At 41.4% G+C, this 20,935-nt stretch overlaps 1 protein-coding gene across 1 annotated transcript in view; it reads left to right on the forward strand.

Annotated features, from left to right (window-relative positions):
- Positions 1 to 6,210: 6,210 nt before the first annotated feature.
- The window catches only part of CNTNAP5 (contactin associated protein family member 5), a 463,918-nt gene continuing 449,193 nt past the window's right edge, over positions 6,211 to 20,935 (forward strand). Inside the window, exon 1 of the mRNA XM_077320572.1 lies at positions 6,211 to 6,792. Within this exon, the coding sequence (XP_077176687.1) occupies positions 6,717 to 6,792 (76 nt within the window). The 5' untranslated portion in view covers positions 6,211 to 6,716. The remainder of the gene's footprint in view (positions 6,793 to 20,935) is intronic.

Here is a 20,935-nt window from a genome sequence, read left to right on the forward strand (position 1 = left end):
CTCCTTCGGGTAGTGAAAAGTGGGGTACCAAAATCCAGCTCTTAAATCGGCTCTTTTCCCTCTGTCACAGCCTAGCCATCTCTGGATGATTTCTCCCCTCACCTTTACATCTGTGCTTAGTTGCCATCTAATAAACACAACAAACTGGGTACTATGTTTTCTAAAAACACCACGGAAATCATTTTATATCTCAATTTAATTTCCAAGTAAAAGAATGTATACACTTTTTTCTTACCCTGCTGGATATCCTCAATAATATGTCACAAGAGGTCATCCATGGGGGGTGGGGGTGGGATGGGGGTGGAAATTCATGAAGAAATGATGAGATATTTGGGTAGGAAAATAATTACATTACATGGTTTGAAGAGGCAGCTTGGTGTAGTGGTTAAGAGCAGTGGACTCTAGGAGGGAGAGCTGGGTTTATTTCCCCACTCCTCTGCCCCATGAAGGCTGCCGAGTGACCTTGGGTCAGTCAATGTTCTCTCAGAACTCTCTCAGTCCCATATATCTCAAAAGGTGCCGGTTGTGAGGAAAGAAAAAGAAGGTGATTGTAAGCCACTTTGAAATTCTTTTAGGTCGAGAGAAAAAAAACACAATGTTCTTCATTTATGAAATGTGCTTACACAACATCCCCCATATATTCATAATCATTTAGTTGCGCTTTGTATCCCCAGTCACTTCATATTCAGGCCTCTTTAGGCAACGCAAGGGATGGATTAATCTTTGTGTAATTTGCAGATCAAGCACTGTCTACAATGTCCCCCTGCTCACCCTTCAAGATATCCTTCACCTCTAACTTGATGACTACCAAACCATGCAATGGAAATGCATGTTACATTTTACAGAGATCATCTTCTTTAATTTGTACATAAATAATATTTAAACATAGTTATGTGTTAGACTAATGATCACTAACATGGTGTCCATGGTGCCTGGTACCCACAGATATGTCTCCTAGCACCCACTTGCCTCTTACTGAAAGCAAATTCCACTTCACTGGAGTATAGGCTGCTTGAATTTCCAAGGAAGACCTTTCTGTGTGCAAGGAAGACCCATTTGGAAAACAGCTTCCAGCAATGCAGGAGGGGCTTTGCTTGCAATTGCCTATCATTTTGCAATTGGCTCTGAAAATGAATGTAGGGATGTAGGTCATGAAGCAGGAGTTGAAAAGATGGTTGGCCAAAGCTTTTTTGAGCACGGGGATTTCCTTCCCATCTCTCAGGATGTTTCAAAAGCTGTGTCAGTCATGCAGCAGCAGCAGCTGGACAAGTAAGAATACCACAGTGTAAGACTTTTACTTCTAAGGCACGCTCCTGGAATTATTTCAGGACTTTCTCTGCTTTCCATAGACTGGGGCTGGACCAAGGTCCCCCTCCATTTGTCTACAGTCTAAGCCTGTTGCCACCAGAATCACTCCTCTTTTCTCCCTGAGATTGATAACTGAGCGCCTGCATTCTGCCACTTTCCATATGGCCAAATCTAAATTCCAGTCGCTGGCCCAGACTTTATAACAGCAGGATTTAACACTTGAAGTCTTCAATACTAAGCCTGAGTCGTGGCACCAGGAACCGAAAACACAGTTTTCAAAGCCAAATGTTTCTGTTGAGTATTTCCCTCTCCTCCGATTCTCGTTTGTGCCAGGAGGATCTGTGCTACCCACTGAGCTCAAGCTCCGCTGCTCAAGTGAACATCTTGGCTCCTAACGAGACAATCTTGCCAGCACAAAGCCCGCTGGCATTATTGACGTCCTTTTTTTCTTCTTCCAAGGAACAGCTGTGGAGCTTTCCATCCCCTCAATAACTGTGACGCTTCTGTCCTCACACACTGACAAATCTCAAGGCACATGTCGGCTGCAGAATCATCAAGGTTTATTTTCAAACCAGTGAAGAAAGGGAGAAAGATGGGAGAGCTCAGTCCTCATAAAGCTCTAGATCCTGCTTGCAGATCACCTGCTTGAGAACCATGATATGGAACTGCCACTTAGAGTTCTTATTAAGGGTTGGTCAGATGACATGCCAGGAGGATTTTAACAGTGTGTGTGTGGGTGAGTAGTCAAGTTAAGTCAAGGGTATGGGATCTAGCTGCTGGCCATCACAAGCAAAACAGCAAAGCAGTAATGGAGAATACAAACAATGAATATACAAATAAGAACAAATTTTAGGGAATATGTTGAAGGTGCTATTAGACGCATAAATGAAACTTATTTCAATTGAATCTTGGACCTATTTTTTAAGCATATGCAAACAATGGAACTCTATGTGACACAAAGGCATCGACAGCCGAAAGTAGAAATATTATTTTCTCCACGGGCAGGTATAAGTTTAACCCCGAAAATATTCCTACCAAAAATTTAGCCCTAGGGTTTGCATATAATGAACAAAACAAAATATAACAAGGTGAATCTTCCAGAGAAGAGGAGCTAAAATTATAAGTATGCTGATAGTGTGTGTGTGTGTGAGAGAGAGAGACATTAAAGCAGAGGTAGTCAAACTGCAGCCCTCCAGATGTCCATGGACTACAATTCCCAGGAGCCCCTGCCAGCATTTGCTGGCAGGGGCTCCTGGGAATTGTAGTCCATGGACATCTGGAGGGCCACAGTTTGATTACCCCTGCATTAAAGACTAAATCCATATTGATGGTTTCCAGTTTCTAAAGTGAGAAGTAGGTATATTTTTGATTCACAACTAGCTTGGATTCCTGGGATCACTAGGAGAAGGAAGCAGGTTTAGCCACTATCCCAGTGGTATACTGTGGAACAGCCCTGCAGTCTGTAGCACACCTCCTTACATATTCCCCTGTACATGAATAGGCTTCCAGTTACTCCCGTGGGTCATAGTGCTCCGTAGCATCACTCCATTGGTGATGCTGGGTGGCCCGGCCAGCACGGATGAGTGCCACAAAGGGTGAATGGGCATCTGTGTGCAGAGGATTCCAGTCTCATTTCCCATCACAGATTTCTCAAAGCAAACTATTACTGTCCTACCAGCTACTGTGTCCAGTGGACAGAGATCAGATAAGGATGCATGCTTTTTCAGGCAACTCCCCATCTCTGCAAAAATAGCTTAGTTTGTATATTTAAAAATATATATCACTTATAAGCAGACTGACACTGTGCTTATTCCCTGGAAGAGGCAGTGTGTTATGGGCAGCAGCAGTTGGGTGGGAAGGAAAATCTGGAGAGCCTCCCATAAGAGACAGTATCCCGGAGAGAGGGGACAGGAGGAGGTGCACAAGTCAATTCAAAAATCTCTCTCTCTCCCAAGTCCAGGATGCCACCCATTTTCAGTGGGGCTGAACACTTAGGATTAATCAGAATCCAATGAAAAGCACTTTATTTGGTTCTACTGAATCACAGTTCTACCCTGTCCTAGATAGCCTGATCTCATGTTAAGCAGGGTCATCCCTGACTAGCATTTGGATGGGAGACAACCAAGGAATAACACTGTCATGATGTCAAGGCAAGCAATGGCAAATCATCTTTGAATGTCTCTTGCCTTGAAAACCACATGGGGTAGCCATAAATCAGCTGTGACTTGATGACACTTCCCAGCACCAGTCACACCTCCTTCCCAAGAACTCTTTACATTGTGATAGGGCAAAGCCTCTGGAACATGGAGAGGGAATATGATTAGGAAAGTCAGATGCACACCCAACTTCAATTCATCCCCTCCCTGCAAAGTTTCTCCCATAAAACATGATGGAGACAAGAAATAGCCGTCTCCCATGCCATGCTGTTTAGGTTCAAGTTTAAATGAGCAACTTCTGTTTTGCAGTCAATGCTACAAGGCATCAGATTGCTGAGGTCCAGGGGAAAGGAGAAAATAATGTATCACTCCTTGAATTGACAGTCCTCTACTTTGATGCTCTTGTGGGAGGGTTTCTCAAGCACTTCTTTCCTCTCTAAATTCTGCAAGAGACATTCTAGGGCCTTTGTGCCTTCTTGTTGTGTCCACCAGACAACAGCTTCTATTCAGATTTAAAGGTGCAATCCCAGCCGCACTGTTCTACTTGTAGACACAGTTCAGTGCTCAACTCAGCCAGCCTTATGCACATTGCAGTCGAAGTATATATCTAATGGGAGCAAACAGAACTTCAAAATGCTTATCATTGGCTGGATCATGCTCATAATGTAGTAATGTCTATATTGGGCAAATTTATCCTTTTGAGATAAGGATTGTTCCTGCTCATAAAGAGTAAAATTCCAGGAGTTATTTTTTTTTAAGTCTCCAAAAGTGGAAAAAGTAGAGATTGATGTTTCAAGGTGATTTGGAACCCTGGGGCGGGGGGACAAAAGTATAATTGTCCACATAAAAAACAAGTTATAAACCCAAGGCAATTCTTCATTCATTGTTTTGCTCCTTTAAGATATTTTTTTTACCCTAAGGAATAGAACATGGTTGTTTCCAGGTGGTTGTTTTGTCCATACAGTAAATGTATATATATACATCCCCATAACTTAGTCCTTCAAATCCATGATTAAAACCCACCGCTTCCATGAACTTTAGGCTTATCCCTAACTAAAGATAAGTCTTAGGATGAGTAACTGGATCTGAACAATTCCAGTGTCATTCTGGCATCTCACCTTCCCTTCCTTCCCTTCTGTTTTCTCTCCCCTGCCCTGTGTTAGATTTCAGATAATAAATTCTTTGGAAGTGGGCCCTATTCCCCCACTCCTGACATACTGTAAAGGGCCACCTATATTAATCTGTCTATCTGAATGTCTAAATTTCTGAGAGAGTTACACAGAGAGAAAGAAATTTCAAGTGATCCAGATAATTGCATTTAACTTTAATGTTCCTTTTGGAATCAGCTGCTGTATTTAGGCATGCTTGCTCTCTCCTTGTTCCTTAACCTTTCCTCTGCAGTTAAGAACATTCGAAACTTCACTTTAAGGCTGACTCTTGCTTCCCACTGCATTTTTGATCTTCCATTTTCTCTTCCCCTCTATAAAGCCCCCCTAAGGAATAGTTATAGAATGTTTTAATATATAAAAACAAATCCCAGTACAAGCGAGATTTTTGTTTGTTTGTTTGTTTGTTTGTTTGTTTGTTTGTTTGATGGTCTCTTTCAAGCTCCAAATCCTATTTAGTGCTGTCTTTTAATTCTCCAGACTATCTAATCACTAAGCCAGCAGTTCCCCACAAAACAGCCGAAGTGCTTGTGTTTTCTTTCAGCTTGCCAGCAATTTAGAGCACCACTCTCTAGATGGGCCCTTCATATGTATATGAGTGAGTGATCTAAAAACCTCCTAATTATTTCTGACCTCTCTGTGGCATAAGTTTGTCATGACTGGGGACCAGCAAACTGCTGCCAACAAAGACCTTAATAAATTCTCCCCTCCAGATTAAAGTTGAGATCACTAATGCAATTCTTCTCTGCCTTTGGTATAGCCTGCTATTGATGTGGGCTGAAGTAGCAGCCAAACAATGTTTAGTCTTGGGAAATCGTAAGCGAAAATTCCTGAAAGGACAGCCATAAAGTGACATGTTAATCAGGAAACAGCACCAGGAGGGAAAGAGGCAATAATTATTTCCCACTTTATATCTCCTCTGCTATGGAAGAAATAACCAACATTTTATCCTGTCTTGAATCCGATCATTGCTTTGTCACTTCTCCCAAAATGAGGCAGTCAAAGAGGGAATTGGGCACTCGATTCTGATAAGAGGCACAAGTTCTAGCCCAGAATCTGATTCGGGCTTCAAGCTCTTATCCATCACTGCAAGGACAAGTTATTTATACATTATATTCCTGGGAGTAAGACACATTGAAAAAATCTCACTATGATTCTGAGTAAATCTGTTTAGGATTACTCTCTTTAAAAAAAAAAAAAGCATAGCAAATCTTCTTTCTGCAATTCATCTTAAAGCTCTCTTTGCAAAATACTTGCGCTCCTCCATACCCTGGAGTTCATGCCCACCCAGATCTCTCCTGTCCTCTTCCAGCATTAGCCTACACAAACGCATATGGACAGTCTTCCAAGCGCCACGAGACTCCTGCTTCTCCTCCCCACCCCGTACAAATCCGGTTCGAGATCGGTTCTCCCCCCCACACACACACACACAAACAAACCCTTAATAATTTAGTTCTCTCTTCCTTCTTCGCAGAGAGCAAAGACTTGTGAGTCCTCCTCCCCCCCCCATTCTGTTTTACGTTGCATGATCCCCCCCGCTCCCCCCCCCCTCTTCCACCAGCTCGCAACAATGTCGGGGCCAGAGGGTGTGCGAGAGAGCGAGCGCCAGGGATGCTCTGGGCAGCCGACTCACACGGCGACTCCGGAGCTGATCGCCAGGGCTTGATACCAGTAATGAGGCAGGATCCTCCCTCGCAGGCGGGAGGTGTGACGGGGAGGAGGCTGAGCGGGAGGTGGAGGGAGCCAGCCTTATCTCGGCCCGTCGCGCCTATAAGGAGCTGTCCAGCGCCAGGCTTGCTGAATTCCAATTCGCCGCTCCTGGAGGTGGATTTCAGAACCTGCCTCCCTCGCCGCTTTCTGGCTTCAGGCGCAGTTGTTTTGGAGATGCTCCTTTAAGGTTTCCTCAAGGAGGGTCTCTCTCTCTCTCCTCCTCTCTCTTCCTCTCCCTTGTCCTCTCCTTCTCCAGCGTTTTCAGGAGTGCCTGCATGCCTGTGATGGAGTAAATGAGCAAAGGAAGGCAAGGCAAGCCGGAGCAGCCACTGTCTAAAATTGGAGATTTTTAAGGAGACAGGGAGAGCAAAAGACAATGGATCCTACTGCACAACTGGTTTCGACTTTGCTGTTGTTCAGCTTGTGGCATCTTGGATTAGCAGCTAGCAACCGTAAGTATGGAGGCATCCTTTCTACGGTGACCTGCTTACAGGGTCTTTGGGGAAGGTCTAATAGTCAGGGGGTGGGGGTGGGGGAAAGAGAAGTCAAGCTGTAAGACATCTTCCATAAAGTTAACTTCAGCATCCCCCTCCCCACATTGCAAATGACCCTCTCTAAGGAGAACTAAGGTGAGGGTCCTCTCCAGTCAGAATAGGAAGTTGTAGAAATCTGGGTGTCTCATCTTCCCTGCAGCAAACCTCTGTGTTTAGGCTTCCTGGAATTGAAGTTGTTTCTCCTGGGTCCTTGGATAAATGGTTGTTTATTTTGGCTCCTTCGTTTTGTGCTACTGGTGAAATCAGGCAAATGCCTTCAGTCACCTCCAGTGCAGAGAGTGGCTTGCACTCAGCCCAAGATTGATTGATTCGCAACTTCCTCTCTCTCATTCCAAACTGGACTGCAAACCCTGTATTATCGTATTGGCATGGAATGGATACTTGATTTTCCTATTGTATTCCTGATGTTGATGAGGTTCTTTTTTTAAAAAAGGAAGAACATAAAGCTATATCTGAACCACACCAAATTGCAGCTTCTGCTTGAGATACAGAGCTGGTGTGTTTCCCCAAACCAGGATTAAGCACACACTGGAATGTAGGGAACCAGAGCTTGACAGAACGCAGCATTTAGATTAGTAGCACATGTCAGTGTATTTCAAGAAGTCTACACCCGAAAAGGTTCTAGTGGTAGTTTAAAAAGAAGAGTGATACAAACCTGATATAGCCTTCTATAGTTTCCACCTCTTCTTACATCATGGGCAGTGTGCCTTAAAATCATTATGTTTTCCATTTGGAAAGGCTGCCTGTCTTTCCTCATCTACCGTCCCTCACCTGAGGGTTTTTGTTTTTCCTAGCAGTTATGCTAGGCAACACAGAAAGAAATTATTGTGGCACTAAGATCTGCATTCATGGTCACTGCAAATGAGAGGAACAGAAAGTCAACACAAGGAATTGCCTTCTCTGACATTTATCTCAGCCACCTTTGCTCCCAGTAAGCTATCCTTGGGCAAAACTGGCAATGAGAGTAATATATGCCAATTCTCTGCTTGAAATAAAGAGGGGGAACGAAGCACTCACCAAGAGACCATAAGAGACTCAGGACTGTGAAGTGCTCAGAAATCATGACTCAACTAGACCTGTTCATATACTTGCTTGCAAGGGGGAAAGTGACAGGGGTCATAACTGCACATAGAAATAGTTGAGGCTCTTCGTTGGGTGCTCTTCATTAATGAGATAATGGAATTGAATGATGAAAGGTACATTTGGGCTGCTGCCTGAAAACGTGGGTAACTTTTCAGTTCACTGAGTGCAGTTTGTAACAGTTAAGAATAATGAGCACAAGTTTAAAATAATTGCTATTTTTAATATTGTGATAGGAAAGACAGGTAATTTTAGAGTTCCTTTGGGGTTTTTTGAACACTAGAGGTCACTCTTGTCTTTGTGATTCTATATTTTAAAGCAAAAGAACTGGGGGGGGGGTAAAGGAAGATAAATTACTGTGTCTGTGTAATAGAAGTAACAGAAAAAGTCAAATGTAATAAGCTTTATGAATAAGGATCAGCCTTCTTAGTGGTGTCATGTAGACCTTATTTTAATAACTGAAAATGATAAGCAGATTCCAACATTTTCTCCATCCCCAATAACACTGTGGCTAATATTTTTTGTAATGTTCAGCAGCACTAAATGCAAAATGACTTATGCGAGCAGGCTGGCTATTACCACTGTGGTCATAAAGTTAATTCCTAACATTTTAAAGGAAACTCTGTAGTAATGAGTTTTACTATTTCACCCGTGACACTTTAATTTCCCTATGCCAATAAACACTCCAATTGAACACACTGACTGCTCCCTAAATATTTAGGACTCCATCTTTATAAAGCACAATGATCAATCTTTTTATTGTGTTGTACAGTTTTTACTTATTCATTGAGACCAATGAATTAGGCTGGATGTTATTTCCTAGGAGTTCAGCTAAAGATTCTTCCAGGAACCAGCAATAATTTCCCCAAAGTGTTAGCTTTAAACCTTGTACACATCATTGCAGAGGGATATGCAGGCATTATGAAAAGTTTTCAGCAAACCAGGCCCTTAGCATGTTGGGCAAAGGTCAGTGACTATCCCCAGTTAAACTCTGATGTGAATTCATCTGCTTTTTCAATGTTTCATCTTTCTTTGGTTTAATTCAGTTTAATTCAGAAGCAAACTACTTCAATATCTAAAAACCAGACTAATATAAAATAATACAATTGCTTCATTTTATCCACTGTTGTCTTGATGTTACATTGATTATGTTAATATTACATCACAATTCTAAGCATGCATTCTCAGAAGCAAATCTCACTGACTTCTATGGGGCTTACTTTCTGCTAAGTGTGTTTAAGATTGCTGCATTAGTGTCCTTACTGCTAATCCTATTCATTCTTGGAAACAAGTCCCCTTGAATTTAGCAGATATGCATAGGACCACAGCCATAAACAATGCTGCTGAAATCCTAGCCACAGCAATATTGCCATAATGTCACACCAGCATGCACCAAGATTAATAATCCATCAGAGAACCACAGAACTAGTTTCAGCAGTCCCTTAATTTATCTATAGAATTTTTCAAGGAACATGAGTATGTTTATTTTTATTTTTTTAATCATACCCCATTTCTAACTACACTATTTATCTAACTAACCAGCAGTCTATCCGGCCATCTATTTTGTTTAGACTAGAACTCAACTGGAAAAACCCTGGGAAGGTTTTTTGGCACAGAAGGGAAATTGGCACAGATGAAGTAGAAACAGAGAACCATAGGATTGAAACAGATCAGAAGAAGGTCACCCAGTTCAAACCTCTGCACTAGCAAGGTTTACCAGACTCCTAACAGATTAGCCCCGTGTCAATCCAAGTTGTAGCATATCTTAGGTAAGATGTTGGATGCCAGAGGTCCTTGTAGAATGAATATCTTTAGGCAAGACTCTGCCGACGCCTCCAGAAATCATTTTTCCCTGTTCTATCTCTGCGTGGATTGACATTTAGCAAATGTAAGTTAAGATGTCTATTTCCTTATTCCTTGTTAGCACATGTGCAGTCCTCCGACTCCTTTATTTTTGACACCGAGTTCTGAAATGAAGAGCTGTCTTTGACTGTTTATCTTCTTGATCAGCACGTGAACTGAATTCTAATTAAATGTCTCCCAGAAACTTTTCTGTAATCCCAGCAACAAGAAACAGAGGGGAGAAGTTTAAGAGATGTCATTACAAGCATTAGAGTTACTTCATGCTAATGTAGTTCCAGAAATACCCCCGGCTGCTTTTATCGCAGCACTTTATTAGATTAAATAACTACAGTAGCTATGAGATTTCTCCCTGGGCTACTAATTACAGAAATAACAGATACAATAGACACACGTACATTAATGAATGCTGTACCACATATGTAATGGATCGTCCACTAGATAGAAAAGTAGGTTTGCATGAAGATCCTTCTTATACAGATCGAACATCTTTCTACCCATAGGTGCTTTCCCCAATTCCATTTGTATATGTGTACTTTTTTGTGCTGCTCTGTAGATTGTTCTCAGATGGCTGTGTGTTTCTGCACACAGGTAAAACAATAATAAAGTGGGAAATGTCCATCGCTGAAGAATAGTAAAAAAAAGCAAAGGGTATGAAAGGAGGTTGCAAAAACTAAGTGGGAACAATGGAGCAAAAAAGTCCAGAAAAGTTTGTGGGCACTTCAGTTTGCTCAGAGGAGCTTTACAGTTTCCACTTTCTAATGGCAGACCCTTAAACATAAAATAAATCTCACTTAAAGGGATCTCACTGACATCGAAAAGTTGTTGCAGTAATAGGAATACCTGTGTCATGAATGCAATAACTTTTGAATAATTTGGGGCAGAACAGTAAATTGGGTATGGATTGAACCGGCTATTTGCAATATGTATCCATACAAAAACACTGTAGGGATTGGGATATCTGTTGCAAACACTCTTAGATACTCTCCCCCCCCCCCCCCCGGTTTATTTGAACTGTTCTCTGGATGATGGAAAGAAAGTAAGATAATGAGTTGCTTTCGTTTCTTGGCTGAAAGGGTCACAGGTATGGAGGAAAAGATTTCACTCTGTATTCCTTTATGCCAGGGGTAGTCAAACTGCGGCCCTCCAGATGTCCATGGACTACAATTCCCAGGAGCCCCTGCCAGCATTTGCTGGCAGGGGCTTCTGGGAATTGTAGTCCATGGACATCTGGAGGGCCGCAGTTTGACTACCCCTGCTTTATGCTTTCAGAACTTCACCTGGTGCTATCTGTTTAGTCTCAATATTGCACATCCATTCCATCCTTCCTCCAAAAGGGTCAGGGCAGTGAATCTCCATTCCTAGTCAATATTCCCTCTTCTACCTCAGCCTCACAACAGTCTGGGGAATACTTTTGGTTGAGAGAAAGATCACTCATTTTTGAACGGGGATTTGAAGCTGGGCCGTGTAAATTGCTACGCTACACTAGTTCTCTATGGATGCAATCCTAAAAGCACTTGCCTGGGAGTAAATCCCAATGAAGAAAATGAATGGAACATTTTGTAGAATTAATCACGAGATTGAATTGAGCTGGTTTGCTGCTGTTTTCTGTTCCTATTCATTTGCACCAGCCCACATTCAATGATCCCTCAGCCATTGATATAGTACTGTCAGAATAATCCGTTTTTTTGGGGGGGGAGGGGGGTACAATGATCTACTGTGCACGTGCATCAGTAGATCACTGTACAAAAAGAACCATGAAGCCCATGTGAGCCCATGAGGATTGTTCTTACAGTGCTATATCAATGGATAAATGAAATGCCACACAAGCATAATCTCAGCACAACAGTTTGTGCAATCATATCAAGATTGCTTTTGTGAAATGTTTTGTGCACATCAATAACACCTGGGAAGGGCTGTGTGCAAATGAATATAAAGAATGGAGAGGGGCAGCATACTGTGCATGCACAGTGCTTTGCAGAAAAAATGGAAATAACAAATAGAACAATTACAAATAGCATAATTACGAGTATATTGGTCCCATTTTGGAAAGAAGAACAAGTCTTCAGATAAGAAGAGTTTCCAAAGCATTCTTATTCATACTAGATATAACAAGTTTTCCAGCACAGAATGCTGTTGTGGTGATAGATTTAGAGCCAGTGGAAATCTATGCTGCTGGAGGGATCTTCATCAGCAGAGCAGGACTTCCTGGCCTCACTGCTCCCGCCACAGCCCAACGTGCGCATGAAATGGTTCTCTGAAGGTGGGTGGGGAGGAGACAAAGGACCTCAAGAACAGCATGAGGATGGAAAGAGAGTTCTGCATTAGTAGTGAGAATCAGCAATGCCGCCTCCTTGGTTTATAGAAAGCCTCTGCTCGATCCAAGCTGAAGACATCTACATAAAATCATGCAGCAATCTTTCCATTTAAACCAATTTAGTCTCATTTACTTCAGGAGATGTTAAGATCAGCATTCCATTTAACAGGATGGATAGTCTTTCTTCAAACAGTGATTGCAGTCTTAAAATCTGTTGAGAAGAAAGCTGTATAGGAAGCAAGGAAGAAGTTATATTTTTCTTAAAATCTATGGTCAGAGAAACAGTGATTTTTACAGGGGGGGGGTTACCATTTTACAATAGCATGCTTACTAGTCTTCTTTCCCCCAGCTATTCTTCCCTAACGACCCTGCAGCTCCTCTTATGATATCAAGGTTTTTTGTTTTTAATTTCCTAGACCTTCCTACTACCTGGCCTTCTCCTGGGATTCACCAGTTCTGTCAGCCCAGCCATATTCAAATAGCCACATGAACTCAGTCCCAAATCATCTCTTCCCCAAATGGAGGTGGAAATCCATGTGCATACCTATGGCAACAGTAAATGCTGTGCTTTAAATCCAGGTCACAATGTACATTGTGGGGAAAAAAAAACATTCACAGTTGCCTGATGGCATTATTATGACAATAGGAGCAACCAAAACAACTTAAATGAGGCTGCAAGCTTTTTTACAGCAACCGAAAGAGGAAAATCTGCTTATCTAGAACATTTTGTCAGAGTAGACAGAACAGGGAAAGGTGGAGATGCTTCAAGCCCTGATCCTGAAACTTCTTCTCTGCAGCCACTAGAGAAAACCAGAAAGATCCAAATAGACTTCAAAAAAGAAGGGGGGAAGTTCAGACTCTAATATAGAATATGCATTTCAAACCCCAAATAGTTGATTAAATTACTATCTTGTGCTGGATGGAATGCACAGGCCTCTTAAATACCTGGAAACAGTGGGAAAATGTGACAGCTTCAACAAAACGAGAGGTTGATTTAGATGATATGCTGGGTAATCAGTTAATAGAAAGCAAACTGGGAAATGTGCTTTCTCAATGTTTAAAAATTTCTCCCCAATGGGGACCAATGTTTGCAACATTGTTCTCTGCTCTTTCTGGTTCTCTCGGATATAATTCCAACACTCTACCACTACACCATAGTCACTATTGACATTACTAAGTGTGGGGGGGAAGGCAAGAAAACCATTAGGCACCCTTGAAAGGACTCCTACTTGTCAGCAAATCCAGTGTTTCCAAAGTAGCTGGTGTTTTGTTTTGTTTTTTGGCTTATTTATAAAATCCCAACTTTTGACTCTCTCTGGGAACAGTAATGCATTTCATAATAAGTGAGATAGTCAGTGTCGATACTTTCCTAGGAACTGGTTGTACCCAGAACTTTCAAAAAACTCCCTCTGCTTTGTTGCATTCACAGCTGCTGAGTGAATATGACCCTCTCTGCATTTGCTGTGTGCCTGTGTCTACCCTCAGGAGTTTCCGTAGTACTACAGCAGCTGCCTTACAAATGCAGAGATGTAAGGCAAAAGAAGAAATACTCAGGTGCAGCCACTAAAAGGGATAGAAAAATAGATGTTTATTTGCACTTGTTTTAACAAAGTAATACTAGACCTTTCTTGAAATTATATCAAAGCAGTTTATCACAACTCAAAACTCAGACAAGACAATAAACTAGAAAATGTAATATTGATCTCTTACACCACACAATGTGAACTTTCAGCTCATTGTGGTAAAAAGAAAACCCTCTGATTCTCTTTAAAAGGCCAAAATTAGAGTTGCTGCAAATCTTGCAGGGCATTTGTTCAGCAGCTGAACATGCCCTGTTCGACCACTCATGATCAGGTGGTGTGCTGAAAAAGGGTCCATTTAAATTGTGTTGTGCGTCTTGAACAGCTGTAGAACAACCAATTGCTCATTGGCTAGAAGGTGAACCCGAGCTGATCAGCTGAGTGTAAGGTTCTGATCTATCAACCCCTCCCCCCAAATAGCTACACTCTGGAACTAGAATTCAGAAGCAATATGCTTGTTCTCCCCCATTACAAAAGATAAAGGGGAAAGTATATTGTTTTTCTCTTCTCCCCTGCTGCCCAAATAATTCATTTTTTTTCCTGCACAACCCAAAATAACAGTTTGCAGTGGGGAGACAAGAAAGGTAATCAGGGGAACTTCTTTGTTTTAAAATATTTAATTGAATATATGTTTAAAAGATTAAAAACTATTATATTAGGGGGAGAGGAAAAACAGGAGAAATAGATATATAGAGGAAAGACTTCTGATTTTAGCTATTTAGGGGTTGCATGGTTTTTATTGTTATTGTAAATCGCTGCGAGTCTCTGAGAGAGGCACTATATAAGTCTAAAAATAAATAAATATAACTATGACAAATATAAGTAAAAGTAATAAGGTGAGCTTCTGATCACCCAACTCCTGAATTTGCTGGATCTCAGCACATCTGGAAAGCTGCAACATTGCAAGGATAGGAAATCAAAATAATTTAATGTCCAGCTGATCACCTGGGCGTCAGCTCCCTATTTCCCACACCTCCAATCCCTCATGGGTACAAAACAAAATTTTCCCAGCAGGAAATCAGAAGTTGACTCCTGGCTGATTTTTCTTCACCTGGTAAATGACCTCTGATGGCTGCAAGCTGCCCATTTCTGTATACAGAAGGGAACATGTGGTGAACAGCTGAACCATTTATTGATCATGAGTTGAACTGGCAGTGGTTTGAGTATCTGTAGCTAAAATGGTTAGATTCTTGTCAGTCTTCACTATGGAGAAATTAATCATTATTGGGTTGTGACAGAAGATATCAGGGAAACTGGTCTCATTGATCCAACATGACACTATTACACTATGATAAATAATTAACAGAGCCTCTTTTGAAGGCCTTAATGGGAAGCAAGTATTTGCAAAGGAGAAGCTCTGCCCAAAATAATGGCAATACAATGATAATAGAAGATCACAGGTTCTTGCAAAGCCTCTTTAGAGCCAACTAGTTCTCAGCCATTAAAAATATCTGCCACCCTAACATGGCATTGATAGATCTCTTGCATTGGTGCCACCCTCTTCTGAATATCATTCTCCCCACCAGGCTGAACTTGGGGGAAGTCGGGTAAATACGATTAGAATTGTGACCACCGCCACTTATATGTTATATGTGACTTGTTGTTTGACGTAAATTGGGTTTTTTATGGGGATTTTATTGTGTTTTAACTGTTTATGCTGTAAACCGCCCTGAGACCTATTTGGAGAAGGGTGGTCTAAAAATTTAATAATAATAACAACAATAACAACAACAACAACAATAATAATAATAAGCAAATGTCAGAGAAACAGAGAAAGTTCTGTGAGCATCAAAGGCTATTCAAGTATCATTTCCCATCAACAGATGCATTTAATCTTTCAATTAGATCAAACTTTGCTGCCAAGTGGCGGGTTGATGTTATAAAAAGGAATCTTTTCTCTATGCTTTCCTGATGAGCAGCAAGGGTGAACCAAGGGATACCGCTCTGGAAAATGTTTTCAAAACTACAGAGCAGTTCCCAGTGTATTTTCACCACTCATTTGAATATGCTGGAGGACTTAGCTGGCTAATTGTGTATGGCCTACTTGGCACATGCAAATGAAACTACTCTAGTAGTCCAGACCTAATGATGCTCTGATCATCACCCTGCTAGCAGTGCCTGTGTTTGCAGCCTGAACCTAAGAGTGTTTAGATAGAAGGTCCATTGAACTTACAGAATATCAGCCTTAAGAGTGGAGTAACTCTACATAGGATGGCCTTGGCATTCTCCCCATATCTCACTTGGTAAAAGGCTACATCTGGATCACTCTGTTTTTCATTGGTTCATACTAATCTTTGATGTGCTTTGCCCGAACGATTATGGTAGGTGACACATTTTTCAGTGAGCATCAGTACAAAAAGGTATTTCTTTATGGTTCTGGAGTCACAGCCTCTTTGAAGTAGTTCCCTTCTGAGGAAGCCTCAAATGCTAAAATGAGAAGTAGGGATGAACAGTTATGGAAGTGGATGTCACCTTTGGAAGCAGCAGATATTTTGCACCTTCCAGTTTATTAGGCTGCAGTAGAAAGTAAAGAGTGGATTTTGGCAGAAAAGGAACAGTAGATTTGGCACAGTTTAATCCTGCAGTTGTTTTCTCAGAGACTCCAAAGTTGGAGACCTGCTGAGGTGTAGATTCTTGAGACTCAACTGTGATTTTCAGGCTCCTTAGTGCACATACATGTTCTCTTGTTGCCAACTTATTATTCCTCAGGCTAATATCTAGTCATATTAATGTGGCTGAGTATACAAGCTACCAAATACATACAACTAGTGATATCACCAAAAGTCATAATTATCTGACCTGGAACATAAATGTGCATAGCTCATGAATGTTTGGAGTGTACAAACCAAGTATCTTTTGCTTGAGATGTTTTTCTGCACTATGGCATAGAAAAGAATCTGCTGCAGATGTGCAGAATATTTTTTTCCAGTTTAAGTCTCTTTTTTGTCTAAGTTGTAGGCTTAATCCACTGGCACATTTCTTTGGATGGAAACATTTCCACTAAAAGAAATCATGTTTCTCACTTCACCATCCTACTGCAGCCCCAAATGCTCCCCAGAACAATATTCGTCCATCCCTTCATTTATGGTCAGTGATCAACAATAAAATATAACAACAACAACAACAACAACATGCACCAGATTTCTGGAGGTAACGCTGTAATATATAAGAACAGAGAAAATAAAGGCTGTGGCCTAGTGACATTTATAGTAGAATGGTTCTGTTTTTGAGTAGTAGTCCCTAGTTGGAACACATATTAACTTCCACAGACATGTCTCTCAAATTCCTCAGGGCCTCAATGTGAATGAGGCTGCATATCAGATGTGCATCTGAAGCAACTGGAATGACCCACCCACCTTTAAATATCAGCCCCAGAATATTTTGTGATGAGGTGGTTCTAAGGCAGCTTTGTAATGTTGCTTGTAAAGAATAACTTTCTATCTTTCACTTCTTAGCCAGCTTTTCAACAAACAAGCCATTTTCTGAACTTTTCTCCTGGCCAGAACACCAACAGAAGTCTGTGGTTCCAGTGGGATTTATCCCTGTGTAATTAAACTCTGCTTGCTCAGTCAAATCTCAGAGGTCCTGGCTGTTAAAATAGGGAGCATCTTCACAGTGATCAACATGTCTACTGAGTTGCAGAGACACCTGAGGCTTTCTGTACACATTGCTGGGTAGAAGTCACTGATAATTCATTCCCTTGTATTAGTTTTGCTTTGGCATTTCCTAATTGCCCTGCACCAACTCATATGGGTCAGTCCTACCATCTGGTCAGTGGTTCAATAGAATTGAGAGTTTTAAGTGATGACAACAGTGCAGTGTAACATCCAGAGAAAAAAAGTGAATGCCACAAAATACTGCTAGATTTTGCCTTTAACCCTTTAGGCAGTTGCATAGGCTCCCTTCCCCCCTCCTATGTAAATCATCAAGAGTTCTGGAGTGTGATATTAAAATTACCCAGCAGATGGACATTCTGTAGGTATTTCAATTTTTAATCAGTGTCTTCTAAAGGCAGGCAGGAAGGCAGGAAGGGCATTTATCAGAAGTGAAAACATTGGCTGCTTGTTTTTGGTCATTATGTATTGTTTCTATCTTCATTTCTCCCCCTTCCTCAGAAAAAAAAGATGTATCTTCTGACTCCAGACACTGAAACACAAAGTCTCTCGCTTCTTTGTATTTCACTGTAAATGTGCCATGGGACTTCAAATGAGAACTAGATATAATGTAGATTCCTAATCTATGTCTCGAAGTGAATGCTGGTCTTCATGATGGGGCACTTCCTTCTTCCATCTTTCTGCTGCTTTCCCCTCCCTCTGGTTATTTTATCCTCCTCAACGGAACAGCTGGGTTCGGACACAGATCTGACTGGAGAAGGGAAATGGCGAGGGGGAAAGTAAGAGGTGGGAAAAAGGCTAAGTGACTTCATCTTCCGTCACCCTTGCCATTGCATCCCATCCCTGTACTGATGACAACAATGAGGTTGGGAGATCCCATTTTGCCATTTAACTTGATTTCAGCATTTGATTCTATGAACAGTGGAATTCAGATTCTCACACTGAGGGGGCCTAGGCCATAACTGACAAAAAGAACCTCCCAGTGGTTGCCAGAGGAGTGTAGTGCGAGTAAAGGAAAGAAAGCAGCACACACACACACACACAAAGCCTAGCATTTTTCCCCTTTTCCAAAGAGGAGCATTCTTGCCTCCTCAGAAAAGTCAAGCAGCTGTAATTGGCCCCATACCGAGGAGCCCACATCTGAACATTCCCTACAGGCTTATCAAAACTCGGCCCATAGAGGCTAATATGTTTGGAATGGATGAGCACAGAAGTTAGACAAAACTAACAGCAGAAAGCTGAGGCCCATGGGGTGGTTTATGAAGGAGCCGCTCGGCTAGGTTGTTACCTTCAATGTCCTTGTGCAACAGTTTATCATCACACCAGGCAGCCCTGTAGGAAATACCATGTATGGTTTTGGCTGTTCCAGAACCATGGCACACACACACACACACACAAACCCATACCATATTTGTCAGCCAATCCTATATTTTAGAGATTAGAAGAGACTACTGCTTGCTATATATCTTTTCGCTGTTGCTTTAACATGTAGACATATGCAGCTAGCCTCTCCTGTATCCGAGCATGTGGCCACAAAGGATATTCAGCAAGGATGTAGTGCCTCTGAAGAGGGCAAGCTTCAAATAATATGGATTTGCACATCTTCTGTTATACACAAGGGGATGTGTAGGAGAACTAGCCACACTTTTGATATCCCTGTGACAAATGTCACCAGTCCCTAGGGATCCTGGGGATAACGGCTCCAGTTTAACGGCTCATCTCCAGGTGACAGAGATTAGTTCCCCTGGAAAAAATGGCTGCTTTGAAGGATGGACTCCATAGCATTATATTCCTTTAAGGTCCCTCCCCCCTCCAAATCCCACCCATTCCCAGCTCTACCCCCAGAGTCTCCAAGAATTTCTCAACTCAGAGGGTGCAACTATACAGGTTACTTGTACTCATGCCTGGAAACAGGAAGACATTAAATAAATCTCACCAAAAGACTATTAAAAACATTGGTTCTGAAATATAGCCAGTCAAGCTCATGTGTCATAGAGTGTAGTTTGTCTATAGAAAGTGATGTTGGAGAACTCTAGAAGAACTATGAATGGGTGGCCTGAAATTATGTGCAATACACAGAAGACTGAAAAATGTTAAAATATACAAAAAGACATGCATTTATATAGAGCAGTGATATCAGCGCTCTCTCATCCTCACCAACCCCACAGGGTGTCTGTTGTGGGGAGAGGAATGGGAAGGCAACTGTAAGCCGCTCTGAGCCTCCTTCGGGTAGGGAAAAGCGGCATATAAGAACCAACTCTTCTTCTTCTTATAATGAAAGTTAAAAATACTTTAAGACCTCAATGGCCACCTCACTACAGAATCAATTGTTAAATCACAAACATGGATCAAATGGCATAAACCAAATATATTCTGGCACACATCCTTCTTCAGTGGTCAGACATACATAAGCATACATAAATTATAAAATACACAGGCTCCAGACATATATAATGTATATTATCAAACACTGAAAAGGACACAGTAGAAATTGTGGTCATATACACTGTGACACAGGGCTAGGTTTGAATTGGAGAGGACTCTATTTCTCTCACTGTAGGTTCGGGCTCAATTCAGTTGCAGTGTCCTGATTAATAAATAATCAAATATGGTGTGGACCCAATTGCAGATATTGCATGCAGAAGAATATGTGTTTCTTGATTCAAATTATTTGTGTTAAGTATTTTCTCTTCTTTTTCCTTTGTAACTCAAGAAAAACAACATTGGGAGTGACATTGTCTCTCCCCATTCCCTTCCATTTGCTGAAACAATGAAAACTGAGCCTTCGGGGAGGGCGGTATATAAATCTAAATAAATAAATAAATAAATAAATAAATAAATAAATAAATAAATAAATAAATAAATAAATAAAATATCACTGACCACATAAACTGAGTTGCCAGGATGAGTTAATTGGAGTCAAGATGCAGAAATAACAGTGATAAATTTAGCTAAGACTGGATTAAAGCAGTTGGTAAAATTTATGAATAGCAGAAAATTAGCATACAGATAATAAGAGTTAACAAACTGATGTGAGGACGGAGTGACTTAGCATGTGTAGTGCGATAAGAACCTGACATCTCTGTTAAGCCCTGGGGGTTCCATTGTCCTGAGTGTTGTAATAAATTGCAATACAGCAATCTCCCACTCTGGTCTGTTTCTGAAATTTCTTTGCAATAAAACAGCTACTCTGACCTCCCCCACTGAGTGTTCTATTCACATGTTTTACTAACTGTGTGTGCGGGGAAAAGACACCACACTTAGTCCAAAAGAATCCTAGGCACCAGAGGAAGAATTCCTGCATTCCCTGCACAAATTGTACAAATCCCTTCAATTTCTTCAGGACAGTGCTAAATACAAGTGGCACAGCTGAACTATTCATGTAGAATAAATGTCTCTGTCCAAATCAGGCTCTCCATGTGACCAGGCAAAAAGGCTGAATTAGCAGTGTGTGTGTGGGTGGGGGGAGGGAGGTGGTTTGGATTTAGGAATCATGAATAATTCATCCTGCTCTACCCTGGAAAAACAAACCAATAAACAAAGGAAACCTGTGTGTACATAAGAACTCATTAGAAAAGTTAATCCCACAA

Source organism: Paroedura picta, chromosome 2 (assembly GCF_049243985.1).
Source record: "Paroedura picta isolate Pp20150507F chromosome 2, Ppicta_v3.0, whole genome shotgun sequence".
Lineage (NCBI taxonomy): Eukaryota > Metazoa > Chordata > Lepidosauria > Squamata > Gekkonidae > Paroedura > Paroedura picta.